The 22201-nt window shown below is 50.1% G+C and overlaps 1 protein-coding gene across 3 annotated transcripts in view; it reads right to left on the reverse strand.

Annotated features, from left to right (window-relative positions):
• Window positions 1–4153: 4153 nt before the first annotated feature.
• Window positions 4154–22201, reverse strand: part of PTK7 (protein tyrosine kinase 7 (inactive)) — an 84947-nt gene continuing 66899 nt past the window's right edge. For 2 of the 3 annotated variants that reach the window (XM_017878187.1, XM_017878188.1), the window contains exons 14-20: window positions 20968–21171; window positions 19977–20132; window positions 19137–19369; window positions 17879–17959; window positions 6847–6998; window positions 5864–6042; window positions 4154–5112 (exon numbers count right to left, since the gene is read on the reverse strand). In XM_017878187.1, the coding sequence (XP_017733676.1) occupies window positions 4952–5112; window positions 5864–6042; window positions 6847–6998; window positions 17879–17959; window positions 19137–19369; window positions 19977–20132; window positions 20968–21171 (1166 nt within the window). In that variant the 3' untranslated portion in view covers window positions 4154–4951. Of the gene's footprint in view, window positions 5113–5863; window positions 6043–6846; window positions 6999–17041; window positions 17671–17878; window positions 17960–19136; window positions 19370–19976; window positions 20133–20967; window positions 21172–22201 lie in introns of those variants that run through there. The other variant, XR_001886740.1, reaches the window with a different exon arrangement.

Here is a 22201-nt window from a genome sequence, read left to right on the forward strand (position 1 = left end):
CTCTACTAAAAGTACAAAAAATTAGCGGGGAGTGGTGGCGGGCGCCTATAGTCCCAGCTACTCGGGAGGCTGAGGCAGGAGAACGGCGTGAACCTGGGAGGCGGAGCTTGCAGTGAGTGGAGATCGCGCGACTGCACTCCAGCCTGGGCGACAGAGCAAGACTCTGTCAAAGAAAGGAAAGGGGAATGGGAAGGGGAGGGGAGGGGAGGGGAGGGGAGGGGAGGGAAGAAAGAAAAGAAGCCTCAGCCAGGGCTGGAGAAGGACTGGCCAGAGAAACTGCTGACAGTGTAAAAAAGTGAGGGAGCGCGGGGTGCGGTGGCTCACGCCTGTAATCCCAACAGTTTGGGAGGCCGAGGCGGGTGGATCATGAGGTCAGGAGATTGAGACCATCCTGGCTAATACGGTGAAACCCCTAAACTAAAAATACGAAAACTTAGCCGGGCGTGGTGGCGGGCGACTGTAGTACCAGCTACTCGGGAGGCTGAGGCAGGAGAAAGGCGTGAACCCAGGAGGCGGAGCTTGCAGTGAGCCCAGATCGCGCCAATGCACTCCAGCCTGCTGAGTGACAGAGAGAGACTCCGTCTCAAAAAAAAAAAAAGGAGAGGGAGGAGAGTCTCTGAAGAGGAAGGTGTGGCCAACAACGTTAGCCACTATGGACTGCTCAAGGAAGAACAGGAGTTAGAAGAGGATTTAGTAATTAATGACTTTCCAGAGCAGTGCCTTTCAAATATTTCTGCATGCAACCCAGGCAGAAATCATTTTTATATTGCAACCTGTGGTCAATTAGATTATTGCTCCCAACTCTTCACACCTTCTGTTGGAATTATACATCAACATCCTTGCTGTGTGACTTTGCAGCATGTCCTACTGGTGTTGATGTTGGGTTTTACTGTGTGACTTGCTTTGGCTAATAAAATGTTATCAGACGTGTGTGTGTGTGTGTTTCAGAGATGGGTTCTGACTATTTTGCCCATGTTGGAGTGTAGTGGCTATTCACAGGCACAATCATTGCACACTACAGCCTCAAACTCATGGGCTTAAAGCGAACGTCCTGCCTCAGCCTCCCAAGTAGCTGGGACTACAGGCACGTGCCATGGTGCCAGCTCAGACTTGTAGTTTGAAATGTGCTTGCATGGTTTGGCTTGACCTCTTGCACTCTGCCACTGCATAAGAACATGCTCTGGGTGCCAGCAGACTAGACCTAAGCCAGACCTCCAGCCTGGCACCAAGCACAGCCAAAATCAGCCAACCCTCACCAACCTGCAGATACATGAGTCAGAAAAAATATCTTGTCAGCTAGTAAGATTTGGGGATTACTATGCAGTATCACCACCCAACAGTTAACTAACACACTATCCAATATATACATATATGCAGCAAATATAACAAAATTTTGTAAAACAACAATTCCCCTTAAAGTATACAATGTACTCTGATATGCCTATTATGTTTCTTTTTCCCCCTTTTTTTCTTTTTTAATGCTGGTTGCAACCCAGAGTTTGAAAAATACTGCACTAGAAAAAATTTCCCCACTTCAACACATCTGAAGGATGCAATGCATGGTGTATACTGGCGACTATGGCTCACTTACTAAGCTGTGTAACCATGGGCAAACTACCTGACTTCCCTTGAGACTCAGTTTCCTAATCTGTGAAATGGAAATAATCTTATCTGGTTGACAGAGTAGTTGGCAGAGATTAAATGAGATAAGGCATATTAAATGACTAGTGCAGAGCAAGTCTTCAAAAACATTAGTTTTTCTTTTTTCTTTTTTTTCTTTTGAGACAGGGTCTCGCTCTGCCACCCAGCCTGGAGTGCAGTGGTGTGAACCTCCTGGGTTCAAGAGATCCTCCCTCTTCAGCCTCCAGAATAGCTGAGACCATGGGCATACTCCACTACATGCAGCTGTTTTTTAAAATTTTATTTTATTTTATTTTATTTTTTGAGATGGAGTCTCACTCTGTCGCCAGGCTGGAGTACAGTGGCATGATCTTGGCTCATTGTAACCTCCACCTCCCAGGTTCAAGCGATTCTCCTGCCTCAGCCTCCTGAGTAGCTGGGAATACAGATGCATGCACCATGCCCAGCTAAATTATATATATATATACATATATTTTTTTTTAGTAGAGACCATGTTGGCCAGGATGGTCTCTATCTCTTGACCTCGTTAAGTGCTGGGATTACAGGTATGAGCCACTGCGCCCGGCCCCACACCCAGCTAATTAAAAAATTTTTTGTTGGCCGGGCGCGGTGGCTCAAGCCTGTAATCCCAGCACTTTGGGAGGCCGAGACGGGCGGATCACTAGGTCAGGAGATTGAGACCATCCTGGCTAACATGGTGAAACCCCGTCTCTACTAAAAAAAAAAATACAAAAAACTAGCCGGGCGCGGTGGCGGGCGCCTGTAGTCCCAGCTACTCGGGAGGCTGAGGCAGGAGAATGGTGTAAACCCAGGAGGTGGAGCTTGCAGTGAGCGGAGATGGCACCACTGCACTCCAGCCTGGGCGACAGAGCAAGACTCTGTCTGAAAAAACAAGAAAAACAAAAAAAAATTTTTGTAGAGATGGAGTCTAGCCATGTTGCCCAGGCATTTCTGTCACCTCAGCCTTTTAAAGTGCTGAGATTATAGGCATGAGCCACTGTGCCTGTGGCCTGTTGTTATTATTATTATTATTATTATTATTATTATTATTTGAGACAGTCTTGCTCTGTCACCCAGGCTAGAGTGCAGTGGTGCAATCTTGGCTCACTGCAACCTTCACCTCCCGGGTTCAACCAATTCTCCTGCCTCAGCCTCCCAAGCAGCTGGGACTACAGGTGTGCACCACCATGCCCAGACTTTTGTATTTTTAGTAGATGGGGTTTCACCATATTGGCCAGGCTGGTCTCAAACTCTTGACCTCGTGATACACCCACCTCGGGTCCCAAAGTGCTGGGATTACAGGCGTGAGCCACTGCGCCCGGCCAGCCTGTTTTTATTTTTATTTTTTTGAGACAGGATATCACTTGATCACCCAGGCTGGAGTGCAGTGTTGTGATCATAGCTCACTGCCACCTCAAACTCCTGGGCTCAAGTGATCCTCCTGCCTCAGCCTCCTCAGTAGTTATGACTACAAGTTCATGCCACCACACCTGGCTAATGTTTAAAATTTTGTAGAGACAGGGTCTCACTATGTTGGCCAGGCTGGTCTCAAACTCCTGGGTCCAAGTAATCCTCCTGCCTCAGTCTCCCGAAGTGTTAAGATTACAGGTGTGAACCAACATGTCCGGCCTGCTGTTATTTTTATTATTCAGAAGTTTGGTGAGGAGTAAAGGAACTAGAGCAGTTTTGGAGTTCAGGACTCGTTTCTTTTGGATGGTGAACCAGGTTGAAGTTACTGGAATGAGGCAGAGGATAAATGATGACACAAGATCCAGGCATTAAGCACCATTTCTCTGCTTAGTTCTACCTACTTTGCTTCCCTCCTAGGGTCTTGAAAGGACTCAAGAGACCTGAGTCTGTCACTAACTCCTTCTCCAATCCTACTCTAACTTGCTCCCCTTCACACTTATATCCTCCCCATCTGAGCTCAAGAATTAGGCCCGTCTAGGTGACAGTCAGAGGGCTGCATAGAGTTGTACAGAAAACAGGTGATCTTGCCTCCTTCATGCCTGCATGTTCACCTGCCCTGCAAACTGGAGAGAAGAACCAGTATCCACCGGTTCATCCTGTCCAAGTCCCACCAGACTCCATGAAGGCACACGGCCCTTTTTTTTTCTTTTTCTTTTTTTTTTTTTGAGACAGAGTCTCGCTCTGTCTCTCAGGCTGGACTGCAGTGGTGTGATCTCGGCTCAATGCAGCCTATGCCTCCTGGGTTTAAGCGATTCTCCTGCCTTGCAATTCTCCTGCCTCAGCCTCCCAAGTAGCTGGGATTACAGGCGCCTGCCACCATGCCCAGCTTTTTTGTATTTTCAGTAGAGATAGGGGTTTCGCCTTTTTGGGCAGGCTGGTCTCGAACTCCTGACGTCAGGTGATCCACTAGCCTCAGCCTCCCAAAGTGCTGGGATTACAGGCATGAGCCACCGCACCCGGCCCCCACACGGCCCTTTCTGATCAGTGGGGGAAGAAGGAACATCTTCACGAGCAAGAGCAGAAAATGAATCTCAGAAACAGGTTGTAAAAAAGGCTTCTTTATTGAGAGCAGCGAGTGTAAAACAAAACAAAACAAAAAAACAAAACCAAAACAAACAAAAAACAACAACAATAAAAGTGTGGGGTAAGGGTGGCCCATCCTCCTCATCTCCGCCAGGGCCCACCCTACCTCCCATGCCCACCCACCCCACGCTGCAATTACATATAAAAGCCGCCCGTGGTGCATACAAAAAGGGCGGGTTATATAGTGTCAAAAGCTCCTGAAAACTCCTTCATCTGCCAGGCACTTAGGATGAGGAAAGGAGAGAAGGGTGGGGAAGACATGGGTCTGGGTCGGTGTGCACAAGCCCACAGTGGGACCCGTGGGCCAAGAGACTCATTAACCCTGTGTGCCCAGAACTTGAGAATATTAAGGAACTCCCCCCAAACCCAGCTCATCCCAAGCCTAGCCCTCCCCAGGCAAAGTTGGCAGATGAGTGGCAGAGTTGGACCTGGTCAAGGGGAGTAGTTGAAGGCCAGAAATTGGGGTTACCTGTGGCACCCACACTGTCCCTGATAGGGGAAGAGGTGGCAGGGAAAACTGCCCAGCTCAAAGCCCTAGTTGCCCAGTTTGGGTCCAAGTCAGCCTCCCAAAGGATAAGGGTGAGGAAGAGGAGGAAAGGCCAGGCCCTGCTCAGACCTCAGCAATGCCTGTTGCACTAGGGCAGGAGCCTCAGGGCCCAGGAGGACAGGGATCTTGCCCATCATGCTGTGAGCTCCCCTTTAGAGATGCCCTCCCCTGCCCACGCCATCCTGAGGCACAGCCCGCCGGGCTCCCTCCTCACGGCTTGCTGTCCACAGGGCTGTCTCCCAGGGTGCTGGCAATCTCGCTGAAGGAGGGCCGGTCCTTGGGGCTGAGGGCCCAGCAGCGCTGCATCAGCCGATAGAGCTTGGAAGGGCAGCCCTCAGGCTGAGGAAGTCTAGCCTTCCCAGCCTGCAAATCTATAGGGAAGACAGTAGGTGAAGCGTTGGACAAAACATTCAACAACTTGTTCAACACTTTGTGGAGCTTGCAGTTCATACAAGCAGCCACCCAAGGATGCCTCTGAGGCAATGCTGGCCAGTAGTAGGTGGGTACTCGCAACGGAAAAAGATGACTCCCTTGGCCCCGCTCACTCCGGCTGGTAAGACGGGGTCCACGCACAGGAGCTGAAGTGGGTCGGCGGACAGGCATCAGAGTGGCTGGAGTGGGCACTGGGGGCAAAGGCTATCTACCAACAATATAGAAGTATTGCAGTATTTCTGGCCAGGTATGATGGCTCACGCCTGTAATCCCAGCACTTTGGGAGGTCGAGGCGGGTGGACCACGAGGTCAGGAGTTTGAGACCAGCGTGACCAACATGGTGAAGCACCCGTCTCTACTAAAAATACAAAAATTAGCTGGGCATGGAGGCGCGTGCCTGTAATCCCAGCTACTAGGGAGTCTGGGGCAGGAAAATTGCTTGAACCCAGGAGGTGGAAGTTTCAGTGAGTGGAGATCACGCCACTGCACTCTAGCCTGGGCGACACGGCAACACTCTGTTTCAAAAAAAAAAAAAAGTATTGCAGTATTTTAACAACCAGAGTGGTCATATCTGTGTGCCTGTTCAGTAGCAGCCCTGAGAGGGGAGGTAGGCGGAACCGACCCTGGGGCCCTGAGCAGGCTCCATCTGGGGCCCATCTGGAATCATCCCCTAGCAGTGTGGCTGCCTACCTGCCAGCACTTCATCATCTGCCTGCCCACCATGGGGCATCTCTCCATGTGTAAACACTTCCCACATCAGCACACCGAAGGCCCAGACATCAGACTTGGTAGAGAAGTCACCCTCCAGGATGGCCTCAGGGGACATCCAGCGCAGCGGCACCCAGGCCTGGCGGAAGTGGTAGTACTCACTGCAGGAGAGAAGCAACCCAGGGGTGAGGTGGGGTGGGGAGCGTGGCCTGGCACTGCAGCCTCATCCCCCCATCTGGAACTCATCCCCAAGCCAGGGCCCAGCCCTTCTACATACAGACACCAAGAAATTGGTCACATGTATGCTGAGCATAGGAGTACACTAGACAAAATCTGGAGGTAACCACATGGGGTTTGATGGTTAAAAAATTCCATTAAGAATCAAACTTTGCCTAAATGTTAACAGAAAAGTTAATAGTCATACATACTTTCTATATTGGTTGTAAAATTTAAAACTAAAAACCGTTAAATGGAAAGAGCTTTATTAGTGATAAACCAATCCTCACTACAGCTATAATCAGACAAATGGGGGTGACCTGGAACCAGAGGGATGTTCCCAGCAGTGCTGCAGAGCCCACATAGGCTGTCTAGAGCAAGCTCTGGCAGGGGGGCTGAGGCATAAGTCTCAGACTTCGAAATAATAATGACTGAATTCAGGAAGTTACAGAGGGAGCCATATAAATCCTTATCATATTTGCCTATTTTTTAAAAAATATTTATTTATTTATTTATTTATTTATTTAATCACTAGAGATATTTTACAACCACCAAGGGAGTGCACTGGGTGGGACACCCTGCTGCACCCTTGGAAAAAGGATGAGAAAGCTCTTTCCTATCCCAGGCCCTCCAGCTTTGGACTAAGCAGGGACTAAACCCTTTCCCACCACCACCCCAAACTATCTGTCCTCTGCCCCTCACCCTCTGGGAAAGAATGGGGAGCCCCCACCCCACGCATGCCCTTCTACCTGTTGTACACATCCTTGCTGAGGCCCAGAGCAGACACCTTCACTTGTCTCTGGGCGCTGACCAGGCAGTTACGTGCAGCCAAGTCCTTATGCACAAAGCGGTTGTTGGACAGGTGCTCCATGCCCAGGGCTACCTGGGTGCACAGGGCCACCTGGAGAGATAAAGGGGCCTGTTAGAGCAGCCCAGGACTAGGCATCAAGCTGACCACCCTCAACACAACCCTTGGTAGGGTTTCAACGCTATTGGTGTTCTGCGGAGGAAGCCCAGAAACACAATAGCCGCATCTTCCTTCTCTGTAAAATGGGGATAATAACCTACCTACCTTCCTGGGTTGTTAGAAGACTGAATTAAGCAAATTAAAGTGTCTGACACCATGCTAACACACAGCAAGTGCCAGATGAAGTGAGTGCTACATGGTCCTAGGGACACACACATAGCAACGATCTGTCCAGTAAAAAATGAGCAGGCAGAAATCATAGCTGATATTTTTTATTTTCAAGTGACGGGGTCTCGCTTGTCACCCAGGCTAGAGTGCAGTGACACGATCACAGCTCACTGTAGCCTCTAAACTCCTGGGCTCAAGCAATCCTCCAACCTCAGCGTTCCAAGTAGCTAGGACTACAGGTGTCCATCACCATGCCCTGCTGTTTTTTTTTTTTTTTTTTGAGACAGGTTCTCACTCTGTCGCCCAGGCTGGAGTGCAGTGGCATGATCTCAGCTCACTGGAACCTCCGCCTCCCAGGTTCCAGTGACTCTCATGCCTCAGCCTTCCAAGCAGCTGGGATTACAGGTGCCCACCACGACACTCAGCTAATTTTTGTATTTTTAGTAGAGACAAGGTTTCACCATGTTGGTCAGGCTGGTCTCGAACTCCTGATCTTGGGTGATCCAGGCTGCCTCAGCCTCCCAAAGTGCTGGGATTCCAGGCGTGAGCCACCGCACCCAGCCTCAGACTTTAATTCTAATGCCAATGGGTTGTTTCCAGTTTGGGGCTATTCAGAACAGTGCTATTATGAACACTTTTATAAGTGTACAGATGTATGAGTTTCTCTAAGAGACCTAAGAGGAAGTCTAGAATATGAGTATCTCTAGCTATGCAAAATAATGCCCAACTCTTTTCCAAAGTGTAAGAGAGTTGGGGAGATTTTTCATTAACTAATACTCTTTGTTGAATTTTGAGCCAATGTGAATATATTATACACTATACATGAAACGTTAACTAAACTACAATAACTTTTTTTTTTTTTTTTTTTGATGGAGTGTTGCTCTATTGCCAGGCTGGAGTGCAGTGGTGTGATCTTGGCTCACTGCACCCTCTCCGTCCCAGGTTCAAGCGATTCTCCTGCCTCAGCTTCTTGAGTAGCTTGGATTACAGGCACGTACTACCACGCCCAGCTAATTTTTGTATTTTTTCTAGTAGAAATGAGGTTTCACCATGTTGGCCAGGCTGCTCTTGAACTCCTAACCTCGTGATACACCCACCTCGGCCTCCCAAAGCGCTGGGATTACAGGCGTGAGCCACCGCGCCCGGCCACATTAACATTTCAAAAGTATATATGAATGCACTGACAAATATAAATTGAAGCCAGGCACCTGCAGTCCCAGCTACTCAAGAGAGTGAGGTGGGAGAATTGCTTGAGCCCAGGAGTTCAAAGCCAGCCTGGGCAACACTGAGATCCTATCTCTTTTTTAAAAAAAATTGAGTATCTACTACGTGCCATATACAGTGGGTGCTGGTGGAATATAACAGGGCTGGCCGAAGCAGAGCTCTTGATGGGGGGCTGCAGCCAGGTCACTTAGTGCAAATAAGAAACCACCCATTCACAGAGAAGGGGAAGGGCCATTTGGTGGGCACCGGCCTTGTGGGCACACAAGGCCGGCTGCCTCTCCCCACATGTGCTCTGTGAGGCAGGGCTCAGCCTTGGCTTCTTCGAGGGGCCCATGGCGAGGCTAGTGCCAAAGCCTGGCACTTCCCTACCACTGCAGCCACCTCTCTGGGTCACATCACTGCTGATGGACTGTCTGCCCACCAGTTGGCACAGAGGTGGGACTGCTGGCTACTGAGCTGGCCCTTCAGCATCCCTGGCTAGCTCAGAGCAGCTTTTCCTGCCTGGCTCCCAGAGGTCACAAGAAGGCCAGCAGAGGTCCCAAGCCCAAATGCTATGAGGGGACACTCCAAAGACATCTCCTCTCGGTTTTCTTGGGCACTGGCCAGTGACATTCCTGTGGGCCCCACTGCCTCCACTGGTGGTTTGCTAACTATGGTCACAATCTGTATGTCATGAAACCAAATTAGGGAATCTTAGCCACCATTAAAGAAAAAAAAAAGGGAATAGAAAATAGAGTGCATCACAATAAGAACATCATTCATGAAATGTTTTCATCTTAAAAATATAGGGCTGGGCACGGTGGCTCACGTCTGTAATCCCAGCACTTTGGGAGGCCGAGGTGGGTGGATCACGAGGTCAGGAGTTCGAGACCAGCCTGACCAACATGGTGAAACCCCATCTCTACTAAAATACAAAATTACCTTGGCATGGTGGCGGGCGCCTGTAATCCCAGCTACTCAGGAGGCTGAAGCAGGAGAATTGCTTGAACCCAGGAAGCAGAGGTTGCAGTGAACCGAGATTGCACCACTGCACTCCAGCCTGGGCAAAAGAGCAAGACTCCATCTTAAAAAAATAAAATAAATAAAATAAAAAATAAAAATATATACATATGTGTGTACTGGGTGGTGATGCAAAATGTACTTTTGCTAATGTAGGTTCCAATCAAAAGTTTTAAAACAAAGCTTTAAAGTTAAAAAAAAAAAAAGTCACCCGGCGCGGTGGCTCAAGCCTGTAATCCCAGCACTTTGGGAGGCCGAGACGGGCGGATCACGAGGTCAGGAGATCGAGACCATCCTGGCTAACCCGGTGAAACCCCGTCTCTACTAAAAAATAAAAAAAAAATTAGCCAGGCGAGGTGGTGGGCGCCTGTAGTCCCAGCTACTCGGGAGGCTGAGGCAGAAGAATGGCGTAAACCCGGGAGGTGGAGCTGCAGTGAGCTGAGATCCGGCCACTGTACTCCAGCCTGGGCGACACAGCGAGACTCTGTCTCAAAAAAAAAAAAAAGTCTAAATCTGTGCGGTCCTATGCAGTAGCCACTATCCCCACATGGCTATTTAAATTTATTTAAAACTTTTTTGTTTTTGTGTTTTGAGAGACAGGGTGTCTACTGCCTAGGCTGGAGTGCAGTGGTGCAATCACAGTTCACTGCATCTTCAACCTCCCAGGCTCAAGTGATCCTCCCACCTCAGCCTCCATAGTAGCTGGAACTATTGGCATACACCACCATGCCTGGCTAATTTTATTTGTTTATTTATTTATTCAGAGACTGAGTCTCACTCTGTCACTCAGGCTGGAGTGCAGTGGCACTATCTAGGCTCACTGCAACCTCCACCTCCCGGGTTCCAGTGATCCTCCTGGAATTACAGGTACCCACTACCATGCACAGCTAATATTTTTATTTTTAGTAGAGACGGGGTTTCACCATTTTGGCCAGGCTGGCCTTGAACTGCCCTTAAGTGATCCCCCTGCCTCGGCCTCCCAAAGTGCTGGATTACAGGCATCAGCCACCATGCCCAGCCTATTTTTATTTTTTAGAGACAGTCTCACTTTGTTGCCTAGGCTGGTCTCAGACTCCCGGCCCAAGCAATCCTTCCCCCTTGGCCTCCCAAAGTGCTGGGATTACAGGTATGAGGCATTGCACCTGGCTTTAAGTTAATTAAAACTCAGTAACGTTTACAATTCAATTCTGGTTGGTGTAATAGCTCATGCTGGCCTGTAATTCCAGCGGTTTGAGAAGCTGATGTGGGAGGATTGATTAAGCCTAGGAGTTTGAGACAAGCCTGGACAACATAGTGAGACCCCATCTCCACAAAAAATTTAAAAATTAGACAGGTGTGGTGGTGGGTGCCTGTAGTCTCAGCTACTCGGGAGGCTGAAGTGAGAGGATCACTTGGGCCCCTGAGGTCGAGGCGGCAGTGAGCCATGACTGCACAACTGCATTCCAGCCTCGGTGATGGAATGAGACCCTGTCTTAAAAAATAAAATACAGGCCGAGTCAGTGGCTCACGCCTGTAATCCCAGCACTTTGGGAGGCCAAGAGGGGTGGATCATGAGGTCAGGAGATTGAGACCATCTTGCCTAACATATGGTGAAACCCCATCTCTACTAAAAATACAAAAAAATTATCTGGGCGTGGTGGCGGGCGCCTGTAGTCCCAGCTACTCAGGAGGCTGAGGCAGGAGAATAGCATGAACGCGGAAGGCGGAGCTTGCAGTGAGCCGATATTGCGCCACTGCACTCCAGCCTGGGCAACAGAGCGAGACTCCATCTCAAAATAAATAAATAAATAAAATTAAATAAAATTAAATAAATTCAAGCCGGGTGTGGTGGCTCACGCCCGTAATCCCAGCACTTTGGGAGGCCAAGGCAGGTGGATCACTTGAGGTCAGGAGTTCGAGACCAGCCTGGCCAACGTGGTGAAACCCCATCTCTACTAAAATTACAAAAAATAGCCAGGTATGGTGGCACGCACCTGTAATCCCAGCTACTCAGGGGGCCGAAGGCAGGAGAATCATTTGAACCTGGGAGGTGGAGGCTGCAGTAAGCCGAGGTCCTGCCACTGCACTCCAACCTGGCCGACAGGATAAGACTGTCTCTAAAAAATAAACAAAACAAAACAAAACAAAACAAACAAAAAAAATTCAGTTCTTCTGCTGCTCTAGCCAAATTCCAAGTGTACAGTTGCTATATGAAGCTAGTGACAACTGTACTGACCAGCACAGATATGGTACATTCCCATCATCGTCCTGATCAGTGCTGCCTGAGGCTCTAACAGGCAGCGCATTAATGCAGAGGTGCTAAATGAATGACGTAATTAGAGTTGGGAAAATCCTCATCCAGACGGAGTCTCACTCTGTCGCCCAGGCGGGAGTGTAGTGGCACAGTCTCAGTTCACTGCAACTGCCGCCTCTCAAGTTCAAGCAATTCTTGTGCCTCAGCCTCCCAAGCAGCAGGACTACAGGCACGTGCCACCATGCCCGGCTAATTTTTGTATTTTTAGTAGAGACAGGGTTTCACCATGTTGGTCAGGCTGGTCTCCAACTGACCTTAAATGATCTGCCTACCTCGGCCTCCTAAAGTGCTGGGATTATAGGCCTGAGCCACTGTGCCTGGCTACTTTTGGTGAATTTCTTTATCAACAGTGAAGACACAAAATCTCAGGATAGCTTTCAACTAAACGTGTAACCAGTGAGGAAGTTAAAAGAAGAGGGCGGGTGGTCTGGGAGCAGTGGCTCTCTGTAATCCCAGCACTTTGGGAGGCCGAGGTGGGCAGATCATAAGGTCAGGAGATCGAGACCATCCTGGCTAACATGGTGAAACCCCGTCCCTACTAAAAAAAGAAAAAAAATACAAAAAGCTAGCTGGGCGTGGTGGTGGGTGCCTGTAGTCCCAGCTACTCAAGAGGCTGAGGCAGGAGAATGGCGTGAACCCGGGAGGTGGAGCTTGCAGTGAGCTGAGATCACGCCACTGCACTTCAACCTGGGCGACAGAGGGAGACTCTGCCTCAAAAAAAAAAAAGGGGGGGTGCTGGGCACGGTGGCTCACCCCTGTAATCCCAGCACTTCGGGAGGCCTAGGCAGGCGGATCACAAGGACGGGAGATTGAGACCATCTTTGCTAACACAGTGGAACCCCATCTCTACTAAAAATACAAAAAAATTAGCTGGGTGTGGTGGTGGGCACCTGTAGTCCCAGCTACTCGGGAGGCTGAGGCAGGAGAATGGCGTGAACCCAGGAGGTGGAGCTTGCAGTGAGCCAAGATCGCGCCATTGCACTCCAGCCTGGGCAACAGAGCAAGATTCTGTCTTAAAAAAAAAAAAAAAAAAAAAGAAGAAGACGGAGGGTGGATGGCCTGCCAGGATTACTGGGCCTCTCTGGGAAGTACACTGGGGTCTCCATGAAAAGCAGAGTCTGGCCGGGTGCAGTGGCTCACACCTGTAATCCCAGCACTCTGGGAGGCCAAGGTGGGTGAATCACAAGGTCAGGAGTTCAAGATCAGCCTGGCCATTATAGTGAAACCCTGTCTCTACTAAAAATACAAAAATTAGTCCGGTGTGGTAGTGGGCTTCTGTAGTCCCAGCTACTCAGGAGGCTGAGGCAGGAGAATTGCTTGAACTTGGGAGGCGGAGGCTGCAGTGAGCCGAGATTGTGCCACTGCACCCCAGGCTGGGTGACAGAGCAAGACTACGTCTCAAAAAAAAAGCTGAGTCTACATCCCTAAAATAACCCCTGGAGCACCGTCCTCAGAATGCCCCACGTGCACTGGTGGTAAAGGGGCCGGGCCGCTTCAGCAGCCATCATGAACAGAGACAACTCCACTTCAGGTTTCAAAATCCCAGGGCATTGTCCAACCTTGCTTGATTCTCTGTAAGTGGCAGGCAAAGGTTTTGGTAACGTGCCTTCATCAGACTTGTGAGTCCCCTCAGCCTGCTCTCTCTGATCTGGCTCACAAGCTAAACAATCTGCTGCTAGTCAAGGTAAACAGAAGAGGGTGGACTTGGCATGGTAACTGACTTGCTATCTTTCCAGAGAGGTGGTGCTTCCGGAAATACTGGCTAAGCAAGGGCAGTAAAAGAGAATTCTGTTAGACTCAAGCCAATTAGGTGTTTCCTTAACGCTGGGCAAGATGCCATCAGATAGCCACTGGATTAATTCTCAAATACTGTTATAAAAGACCCATTCTTTGGTAAGGATCAGACCCACCCCTTCCTTTCCAATTTTAACACCCCAGGGGTTTGCCCATGTTCTGGCTAACCCACTGTGATGCTACTGAGATCTTCTCACAAGAGGCCTTCTATTTCCTGCCATGGCATCTGACTGCATAAAGCATGGTCCACCAGGTGTGCTAAGCTGATCCTGCTTTTCATTGCGTCATTAATTCACAGGTGATCCGTGGAGCAATTACAAATTACAGCTCTCTGACATCATCTTATCAGCTACTCTAGACGGCATTACCTACCATTATGCCAACACCCAGGACCATGTCTTTGATTTCTATCACTACCTCACTGCTCTCTTAAAATCCTCCTGAGGCCCCCCTCAGCCCACTCACACCCAATATGGCACTTTGGTTCCAACTTCAGCTGGCCAGGGAACACCCTGCCTACCACTCCACCTCCCTAGAATACTTAAGTTTTTCCCCTTCCGTTCTAGGTCCTAGGAGTATAAAGTGACAGGGCAGCTCACTACATAATTAGCACAATAAAGTACCTACAAGTTTTAGTTCATCTTCCCCAAGAATTTTCATTTTCATGGAATACCCAAAAGCAGTGCTTTTCAAACTGCTGATCGAGACCTACATGGGTCTCGAAACCAGTTTAGTGGATTGGGGGAAAAAAAAAAAAGGATAGAAAACAGGCCGGGCACAGTGGCTCATGCGTGCAATCCCAGCACTTTGGGTGGCTGAGGCAGGAGGATTACTTGAACCCAGGAGTTCAAGACCAGCCTGGGCAACACGGCAAGACCCCCATCTCTACAAAAAAAAATAAAAATAAATAGAAAGAGGACAGGATAGAAAACATCAAGTGTTGGCCGGGCGCGGTGGCTCACGCCTGTAATCCCAGCACTTTGGGAGGCCGAGGTGGGCGGACCACGAGGTCAGGAGATCGAGACCATCCTGGCTAACATGGTGAAATCCCGTCTCTATTAAAAAACAAAAAGCCGGGCGTGGTGGCAGGCACCTGTAGTCCCAGCTACTCAGGAGGCTGAGGCAGGAGAATGGCATAAACCCGGGAGGCAGAGCGTGCAGTGAGCCGAGATCTCACCACTGCACTCCAGCCTGGGCAACAGAGCAAGACTCTGTCTCAAAAAAAAAAAAAAAGAAAAGAAAAGAAAAAAAAGAAAACATCAAGCACATCAAACACAATGTTGTGAAAGTTTAATTTTAGTTACATGAGCCTGCATACTAGATCATGAGTAAAATGTGTTCCTTTTTTGTTATTGTTAAGTGATGTAGGTCTTGCTATGTCACTCAGGCTGGCCTCAAACTCCTGGGCCCAAGGGATCCTCCGGCCTCAGCCTTCCAAGTAGCTGGGATTACAGGCATATACTACCGTACCATCTTAAAATGCATTTCCTAAAAGGGATTATAATCAAAAAGCATTTCAAAGCTACTAGTCTCCACCAGGGCTCCTTGAACTTTAATGAGCTTAGGAATCAGCTGGAGAGCTTGTTTGAAAAATTCAGGTCTTCAGACCTCACTCTTAAATACTCTAATTCCCTCCTTCTGAGTCATGGTCCAGAAATCTACTTTTTTTTTTTTTTTTTTTTTTTTTGAGACAGGGCTTGATTCCTGTTGCCCAGGCTGGAGTACAGTGGCAAGATCTCAGCTCACTGCAACCTCCGCCACCCAGGCTCAAGCTATTCTCCTGCTTCAGCCTCCCGAGTAGCTGGAATTACATGCATGTGACACCATGCACAGGTACTTTTTGTACTTTTAGTAGGGACGGGGTTTCCCATGTTGACCAGGCTGGTCTCGAACTCCTGGCCTCGAGTGATCTGCCCGCCTCGGCCTCCCGAAGTGCTGGGATTACACGTATGAGCCACCATGCCTGGCCTGCATTTTTCTTTTTTTTTGAGACAAAGTCTCGCTCTTGTCTCCCAGGCTAGAGTGCAATGGCACGATCTTGGCTCACTGCAACCTTCGCCTCCCGGGTTCAAGTGATTCTCCTGTCTCAGCCTCCCAAGTAGCTCAGATTACAGGCACCTGCCACCATGCCTGGCTAATTTTTGTATTTTTAGTAGAGATGGAGTTTCACCATGTTGGCCAGGCTGGTCTTGAACTCCTGACCTCATGATCCACCTGCCTCGGCCTCCCAAAGTGCTGGGATTACAGGCGTGAGCCACTGTGCCTTTTTTTTTTTTTTTTTTTTAAAGCATCCTGTCTATGTAATGCAGAGTATTGTCCTTGGAGAGTGTAGAACCCAACTTATTAAAGCTCCCCATCATATTGAAGACACTATGACAAAAAAAAAGTGTGAAAAAGATGTTTAGCAAAGATGGTGATGATTTGCAGTCAAATAGAGTGCCTTAGATCACATGAGAAAGGTAACTGACTTCCTGTAAGCCTATGTCTCAACCCAGCCAGAGAATCCCACCTTGACTCCCCTGACTCCTGAAGCCATCCCCTTCCTGCCATTCAACTACTTCCTGTCCTTGCAAACTAAACTTAAATGGTTTTCTCTACTAGGAAAACTTCTTTGTTAACCACAACCATCTGTCCACCTGAAGGACATGGGTGTCTTCAACATCTCTTAATGCCTCCCACTTGCTTTCTGTTTTACCTCAAGTCTGTAAGGCACAGGTCATACTCATGTACCTAATCTCTCTGCTAGATCATAAGTGCCCCAAGGGCAAGATGCCTGTCCATTTTTTTTTTCTTCTTTGAGATAGGATCGTGCTCTGTTGCCCAGGCTGGAGTGCAGTGCTGCAATCATGGCTCACCGCAGCCTCAACCTCCTGGGCTCCAGTAATTCTTCCTCCTCAGCCTCGCAAGTAGCTGGGACTACAAGCACGCCCCTGTGCCCGGTTAACTTTTTATTTGTTGTAGAGACAGGGTCTTGCTATGTTGCCCAGGTTGGTCTCAAACTCCTGAGCTGAAGCAATCCTCCTGCCTTAGCCTCCCACCGCACCTAGCTGATGCCTGTTTTAATTTTGCATTCCCAAGGGCCCTTGGGGCCACACCTGGCTCTGTGAGGATTCACTGGCTCTGTGAGTGTCCTAATTTGTGAGCTCTTTAGTCCTGAAATCTCACTTAGCTGGTGTAGCAAGTCCCATCCTGTGGCTTCTCCTCTATAGCCACTATACACAGTTCCTGCAGCTTCATGGGGATGGAAGTAGGGGTGTGGTGTCAGGAGGCCAGGTCACTTGTCCTGTCTGGGTCTTAGTAAATTCGCATGTAATAAGAGGGGGCCAGCCTGAAGGGCACAGAGCTGCTTCCCCAGAGAGACTGGGGGCAGCCAGGGTCCCATTCACCTGACTCATCTGCCAGCCATGCCTTTCTGTTTTGCCTCTAGAGTTGGTGACCTGGGACAGCTTAGCAGGCAAGGAATGGTCCCCTGGGAGAAAGGGCAGAGCCTTCTGCCTACCCTGCCCCGAGCTCTGATTTGGTTTATGAGGTCACTTCACTGCCAGCTTGGAAGCAGACTCCCCAGTCACATGGAAGGAAGTAGATCCATTTCAGAGGGGAGAGGAGGCGGCTGTGAACAAGAAGAACCTGAGGGAAAGAAGAAGGGGCTGGGCCACAGCAAGCCCCGGGCATTGGAAAGGTACGGACTGAGGCGGCAGGGGGTAGCAGGCAAGTTTTCCCTTCTTCACTATTTCAACCGAGGTCTGCTCCACCACAGGGGCCCCAGCCAGGGCTCTGTGCCCAGAACAATCTCTGCACAGAAGGCAGGAGGAAAACTAGAAGGAAAGCCTGGGCAGCTACAACCCAAGGGAGAGGGCAAGATGCAAACCACAGAGGGGGAAACCCAGGCAGGCAGCCCATTCACAGAAGAGTCTTCTCCACTCAGAGCTGAAGAAACAAGCTCAGGCCCACACCTAGCCCCGCAGGCCCCTGCACTCAGACTGCTTGCTGCTTCTCCAGCTCAGAGCTCACTGCAGATGGGCAGGCATCCTGCTCCAATGCAAGCTCCTTCCCAGGGGCAAGGTCCGAGGGTAGCTCTTCTCCGTGAAGCCAGCATGGCAATGCAAAGCCACTTCCAGGATACATGACCTGGGACAGGTCATACAACCTCATAAGCCTCAACGTCTTCATCCACAAAATGGGGATAGTAGTATATATTTCAGAGGACTACCATGATAATTACGGTAACACATGTGAAGTTCTTACCATAGGGCCTGGCCCATAGAGAGCCCTCAATAAATGGTGCCTCTGTTGCTCCCTGGGCACCCTCTCCCTCCCTCCCTCACTCCGTCCTCACCTTCTGCTTGGTGCTGAGGGGCTGTGACTTCAATTTTTCATCCTTGCTCTTGGAAATCCTCAGGAACTGCTTGAGGTCTCCCTAAGGGAAAAGCCAGGCATCACGCTCAGGTCAGTGCAGAGCCATTGGCTGTAAAGCCTCAGACAAAGCAGGTGCTCGAAGAATTCCTGCCTGGGGAGGCAGTGAGAAGGCCTAAGCTATCCTGGGCCCCTTTCCTGGGGAAAGTTCACTGGGAGTACAGAACTTTAAAAATATATAGGAGACGCCTCCTAGAGGCTCTCTCAGTCAGAAAGAGAGGAGAATTGGCATTTTTACCCCAAGGGGAACCTCCAGACAGGTGGGGCAGCAGAGCCCCTATCTTCAGTGAGCCAAGAGGAAAACAGTCCCCTACCCTCTGTCTTCAAATATTCCGGAGAGGAAACCCCTGTCCTCTAGAGCTTTACAATTGCATAGAAACAAAGAGAGGAGAACACCAGCAGCAGAAACATACATAAAGTATTCATAAGTACTTGTTTGTTTGTTTTTAACTTTTTGTAGAGACAGAGTCTTGACCAGGCTGGTCTCGGACTCCTGGTCTCAAGTGATCCCCCTGCCTCAGCTTCCCAAAGTGCTGGGATTACAAGTGTGAACTACTGTGCCCAGATGCATAAGTACTTGTTAATGGAAAGATTGATAGGACTCCTGCCTGCTTTTGCCCCAGAGCTAGGGATTTGACAAGCAGCAGTTTGAGGACCATGGGGCGAGGGCCAGGACCAGCTGGGGAATGAAGAGGAAGGGGCAGCTCTGGGAACGATGCCCTGAGTGGAGAGGAGAAGGCTGGTGGCTGGGGTAACACTCATGTCACAAGTGGTGCTAGGAAGGAGGGAAGGAAAGTGGGTTCTGATATATTTATTCTCAAGTGGGGACAAGCTTTTGGGGAGGAAAAAATAACAAACCAAAGAAAACAGGAGTCAGAGAAGATGACCTGGAAGGCATCCCTGCAGTGTGACAGTGAGAAGTCCCAGAAGAATTTAGGACCAACCCCTCCCCCGAGATACAGATGGACAGACTGGGTGCTGATAAAGGGAATGCAGGCATCCAAGAGCAGGGAAGGCAGAAGCTGAGCATCGCAAGGTGGGCAAGGTGTAACAGCAGGCAGGCGAGGTCTCGGCTGAGACCGCACAAGACAAGGTTTTCACAGTGCTCCAGCCCGACTCCCACCTTTGTAGGACACTGCCCTCCCTACCCGAGACCCCCGCGTCCCCTGCCAACAGCATACCAGGTCCACATATTCCAGCACCATGTAATGGGGCTCAGCCTCCCGGCAGAGCCCCAGGAGCCGCACCACGTTGGCGTGGTTCAGCTTCCCAAACATCTCCAACTCCCTCCGGAAGTCCAGCTGCTGCTGCTCGTCCTTGCTCTGCAGGCTCTTCACAAGTACCAGCGTCTCCGCCACTCCCTCCTCCAAGCCCTGAGCCTTTGCCAGGAACACCTCCCCAAACTCACTCTTTCCTGTGGGTACAGTCTGAGTCAGCCAACCACCTTCACCCAGGCAGAGGCAGCTCCTGACCTGGGGGAGGGGCCTAGCCTCTACTACAGTGGGGACTCACCCACCTGGGCTGGGCGGGAGACCCGGTTCTGCTGTGACCCCCTCCCTCCGAAGGCTTCAGTGTCTCCAGCAGCAAAATAAAAGGGTTGGACTAATATTCAGCATTTTCCAAAGGGTGATTCGCATGAGAATTTTTGGTGGCTCATGGTAAACATGCCTTAATGTATGCTAAGGAAAAATTTAACTACAACAAACCCATGATTTCTCATATTTTTTCCTACAACAAAGGTAACTTAGCTTTTCTGTTGTTGTCTGTTTTTTTAAAGAGTCAATTTAAATAAAACATCAAGTAAATAATACTACAGGTAGTACACAGGAATGACAAAATCTGTACGAAAGGCAGTGAATAACAGGCTCTGGGGCCACACTGGGCCAGATCTCTATCTACACTTCCGTCTACCTCTAACATTCCAGGTTTCAGGGACTTCGGAAAACTAGCCTGTACCCAGCCTCAAGACACAGCTGGTGACTTGCAGTTAGGCAGGGGCAGCTGTAGTCAAGGCGACATACCCAGCGTGGTGATGGGCTGCAGGCTGGACCGTGGGAAGTGCATCTTATCACTTGTGCTGTGGCGTTTGTTGGTGGCTGCGGGGCCGGAGCCCAAGCTGGTCAAGGCCACTTCCTCTTGGATCTCTGCTGAGGGCTGCCCATTTTGCAAAGGCCCGCCTGGGAAGAAGGAGGACAGGAGCGTCACGATGAGACCTGACACTCTGGCCACCACGGGGATTTCTGTTCCGTCCCCTAGTCTTCCACTCTTGCCAACTTGGGTCCAATTACGGTACTCCACATGAAGGGGCAAGCCCAAATGATAAAATTATGGGGCTGGGGCTGGGTGGGGGAGGTATGGGCATCCCCTAGGGTATGACCCCTTAGTGATGCAGCTGATTACAACCTCTGAGATGGAACCAACTGCAGACATCTAATCTGAATCACTGGTCCCTGAACACTATAGCTACACATAAGGATTGTTGCTTTCATGGGGCCTCCTACTGGGCAAAGTCCTCAACAGGCACAAAGGGAAAATCACAATAATGGAGACCCAACCCCTGCTCCTGAACACCTGAGCTGATAGGAGAGACCCAGTAATGACCTCAGGGAGCTCCCAGTCCAGGGAAGTGGGGATAGGAGAAGGGAAGTAAACGGAAAGACTGCCCTTGGGGGAACTCTTAGACTCATGGGGGGAAACAAGACGTGCAACAGCAACATGTATACGTATACTAATGATATCTGTGGTTTCCTGCTGGGAGGAGGAAACAGCAGGGAATCACAGGAAGCTGGTCCCAGGGGCTCCAATGAAGAAGTCTCAAGCCAGGTTGCTCAGAAGCCGAGGCCCTGGGAATCAGCCAACTCCAGGCTTCCCACTAGGGGTGTGGCAGCCCCACCTCCACGATCCAGCAACAGCGGCTAGGTTTCCTGAGGGCTGGCGCTCTCCCCTCCGTGGCCGCGGGAGGGCGCTCAGCTCCTACACACGGGTACCACTTCCCCCTCCAGGGCCTCTCACCGTTGAGACATTCCATCTCTGGCTCCTCGCCCTCGGGCTGCTTCTGCAGCCGCTTGGCTTTGCAGCGCTTCTTGCAGTAGAACATGAGACCCAGCACGGCGATGATGTAGGCCACAGCGGCACCCACCGACAGCCCAATGGTCTGGATCATCTTGTAGGGGGGAGGGCTGCCAGGGCCCTCCGACTCCTCCGGCACAGGCTTGTCTGAGAGACACACAGATGGGTCTGGGCAGGCGCTGCTAAGCAAAACAAGCCCTGCTTCTCCACTAACTCCTCCCAACCCCATCAACAGGACAACTTAACAGATGGCCTGGGAGGGTCACCACCTTCACTGGCTTTAACAAGGGCCAGCAGGTCCTCATGACCCACTGAGGTCAAAGGAAGACTCTGAAGGAGATGAGGCCAGGGGTTCCCAAGCTGGTTGTGCATCGCAAGTCAAGGCAGGCGACATAGATAATGCACACCTGTCAGGGAGCCACCACAAACCCACGCTATTTGTTAAGAAGCTTCCCGGCCGGGCGCGGTGGCTCAAGCCTGTAATCTCAGCACTTTGGGAGGCCGAGGCAGGGGGATCACGAGGTCAGGAGATCGAGACCATCCTGGCTAACACAGTGAAACCCCATCTCTACTAAAAAATACAAAAAATTAGCCGGGCGTGGTGGCGGGCGCCTGTAGTCCCAGCTACTCGGGAGACTGAGACAGGAGAATGGCGTGAACCTGAGAGGCGGAGCTTGCATTGAGCTGAGATCATGCCACTGCACTTCACTTCAGCCTGGGCAACAGAGCGAGACTCCGTCTCAAAAAAAAAAAAAAAAAAAAAAGCTTCCCAAGGGACTTGATAATGTGAGCCAGGCCCCAGAGAACAACATTTGGGAGCTTCAGGTTTAGAATTCCAGGCACTGCCTGGCACAGAGCAGGTTTTTCAATGAACAGATCTGTAGAAGGGATCTGCTGGTCTAGGGACCTTTCAATGGCCCCCACCGAGGGGTCTCAAGAGGCATTGGGGGAATGAAGGGAGAGAGACCATGCAGGATCCCCCCACTGCCACACACACCCCAGTGGCTCCCACCAAGGGGCCTCCTCACTTCATTTTCATCCATTTAAACTTTCACATTATACTTTGTCTAGAAAAATAACTGCTGCCAAACCAAGAAAGTTTGAGAGCTTCTCATTTAAACCACCTTCACCTGTGGATGCAGAAACAAGTCCCCAGAGGAGAAATAAGTCTCCCAGG

Source organism: Rhinopithecus bieti, unplaced genomic scaffold, assembly GCF_001698545.2.
Source record: "Rhinopithecus bieti isolate Rb0 unplaced genomic scaffold, ASM169854v2 scaffold_9981, whole genome shotgun sequence".
Taxonomy (NCBI): Eukaryota; Metazoa; Chordata; class Mammalia; order Primates; family Cercopithecidae; genus Rhinopithecus; species Rhinopithecus bieti.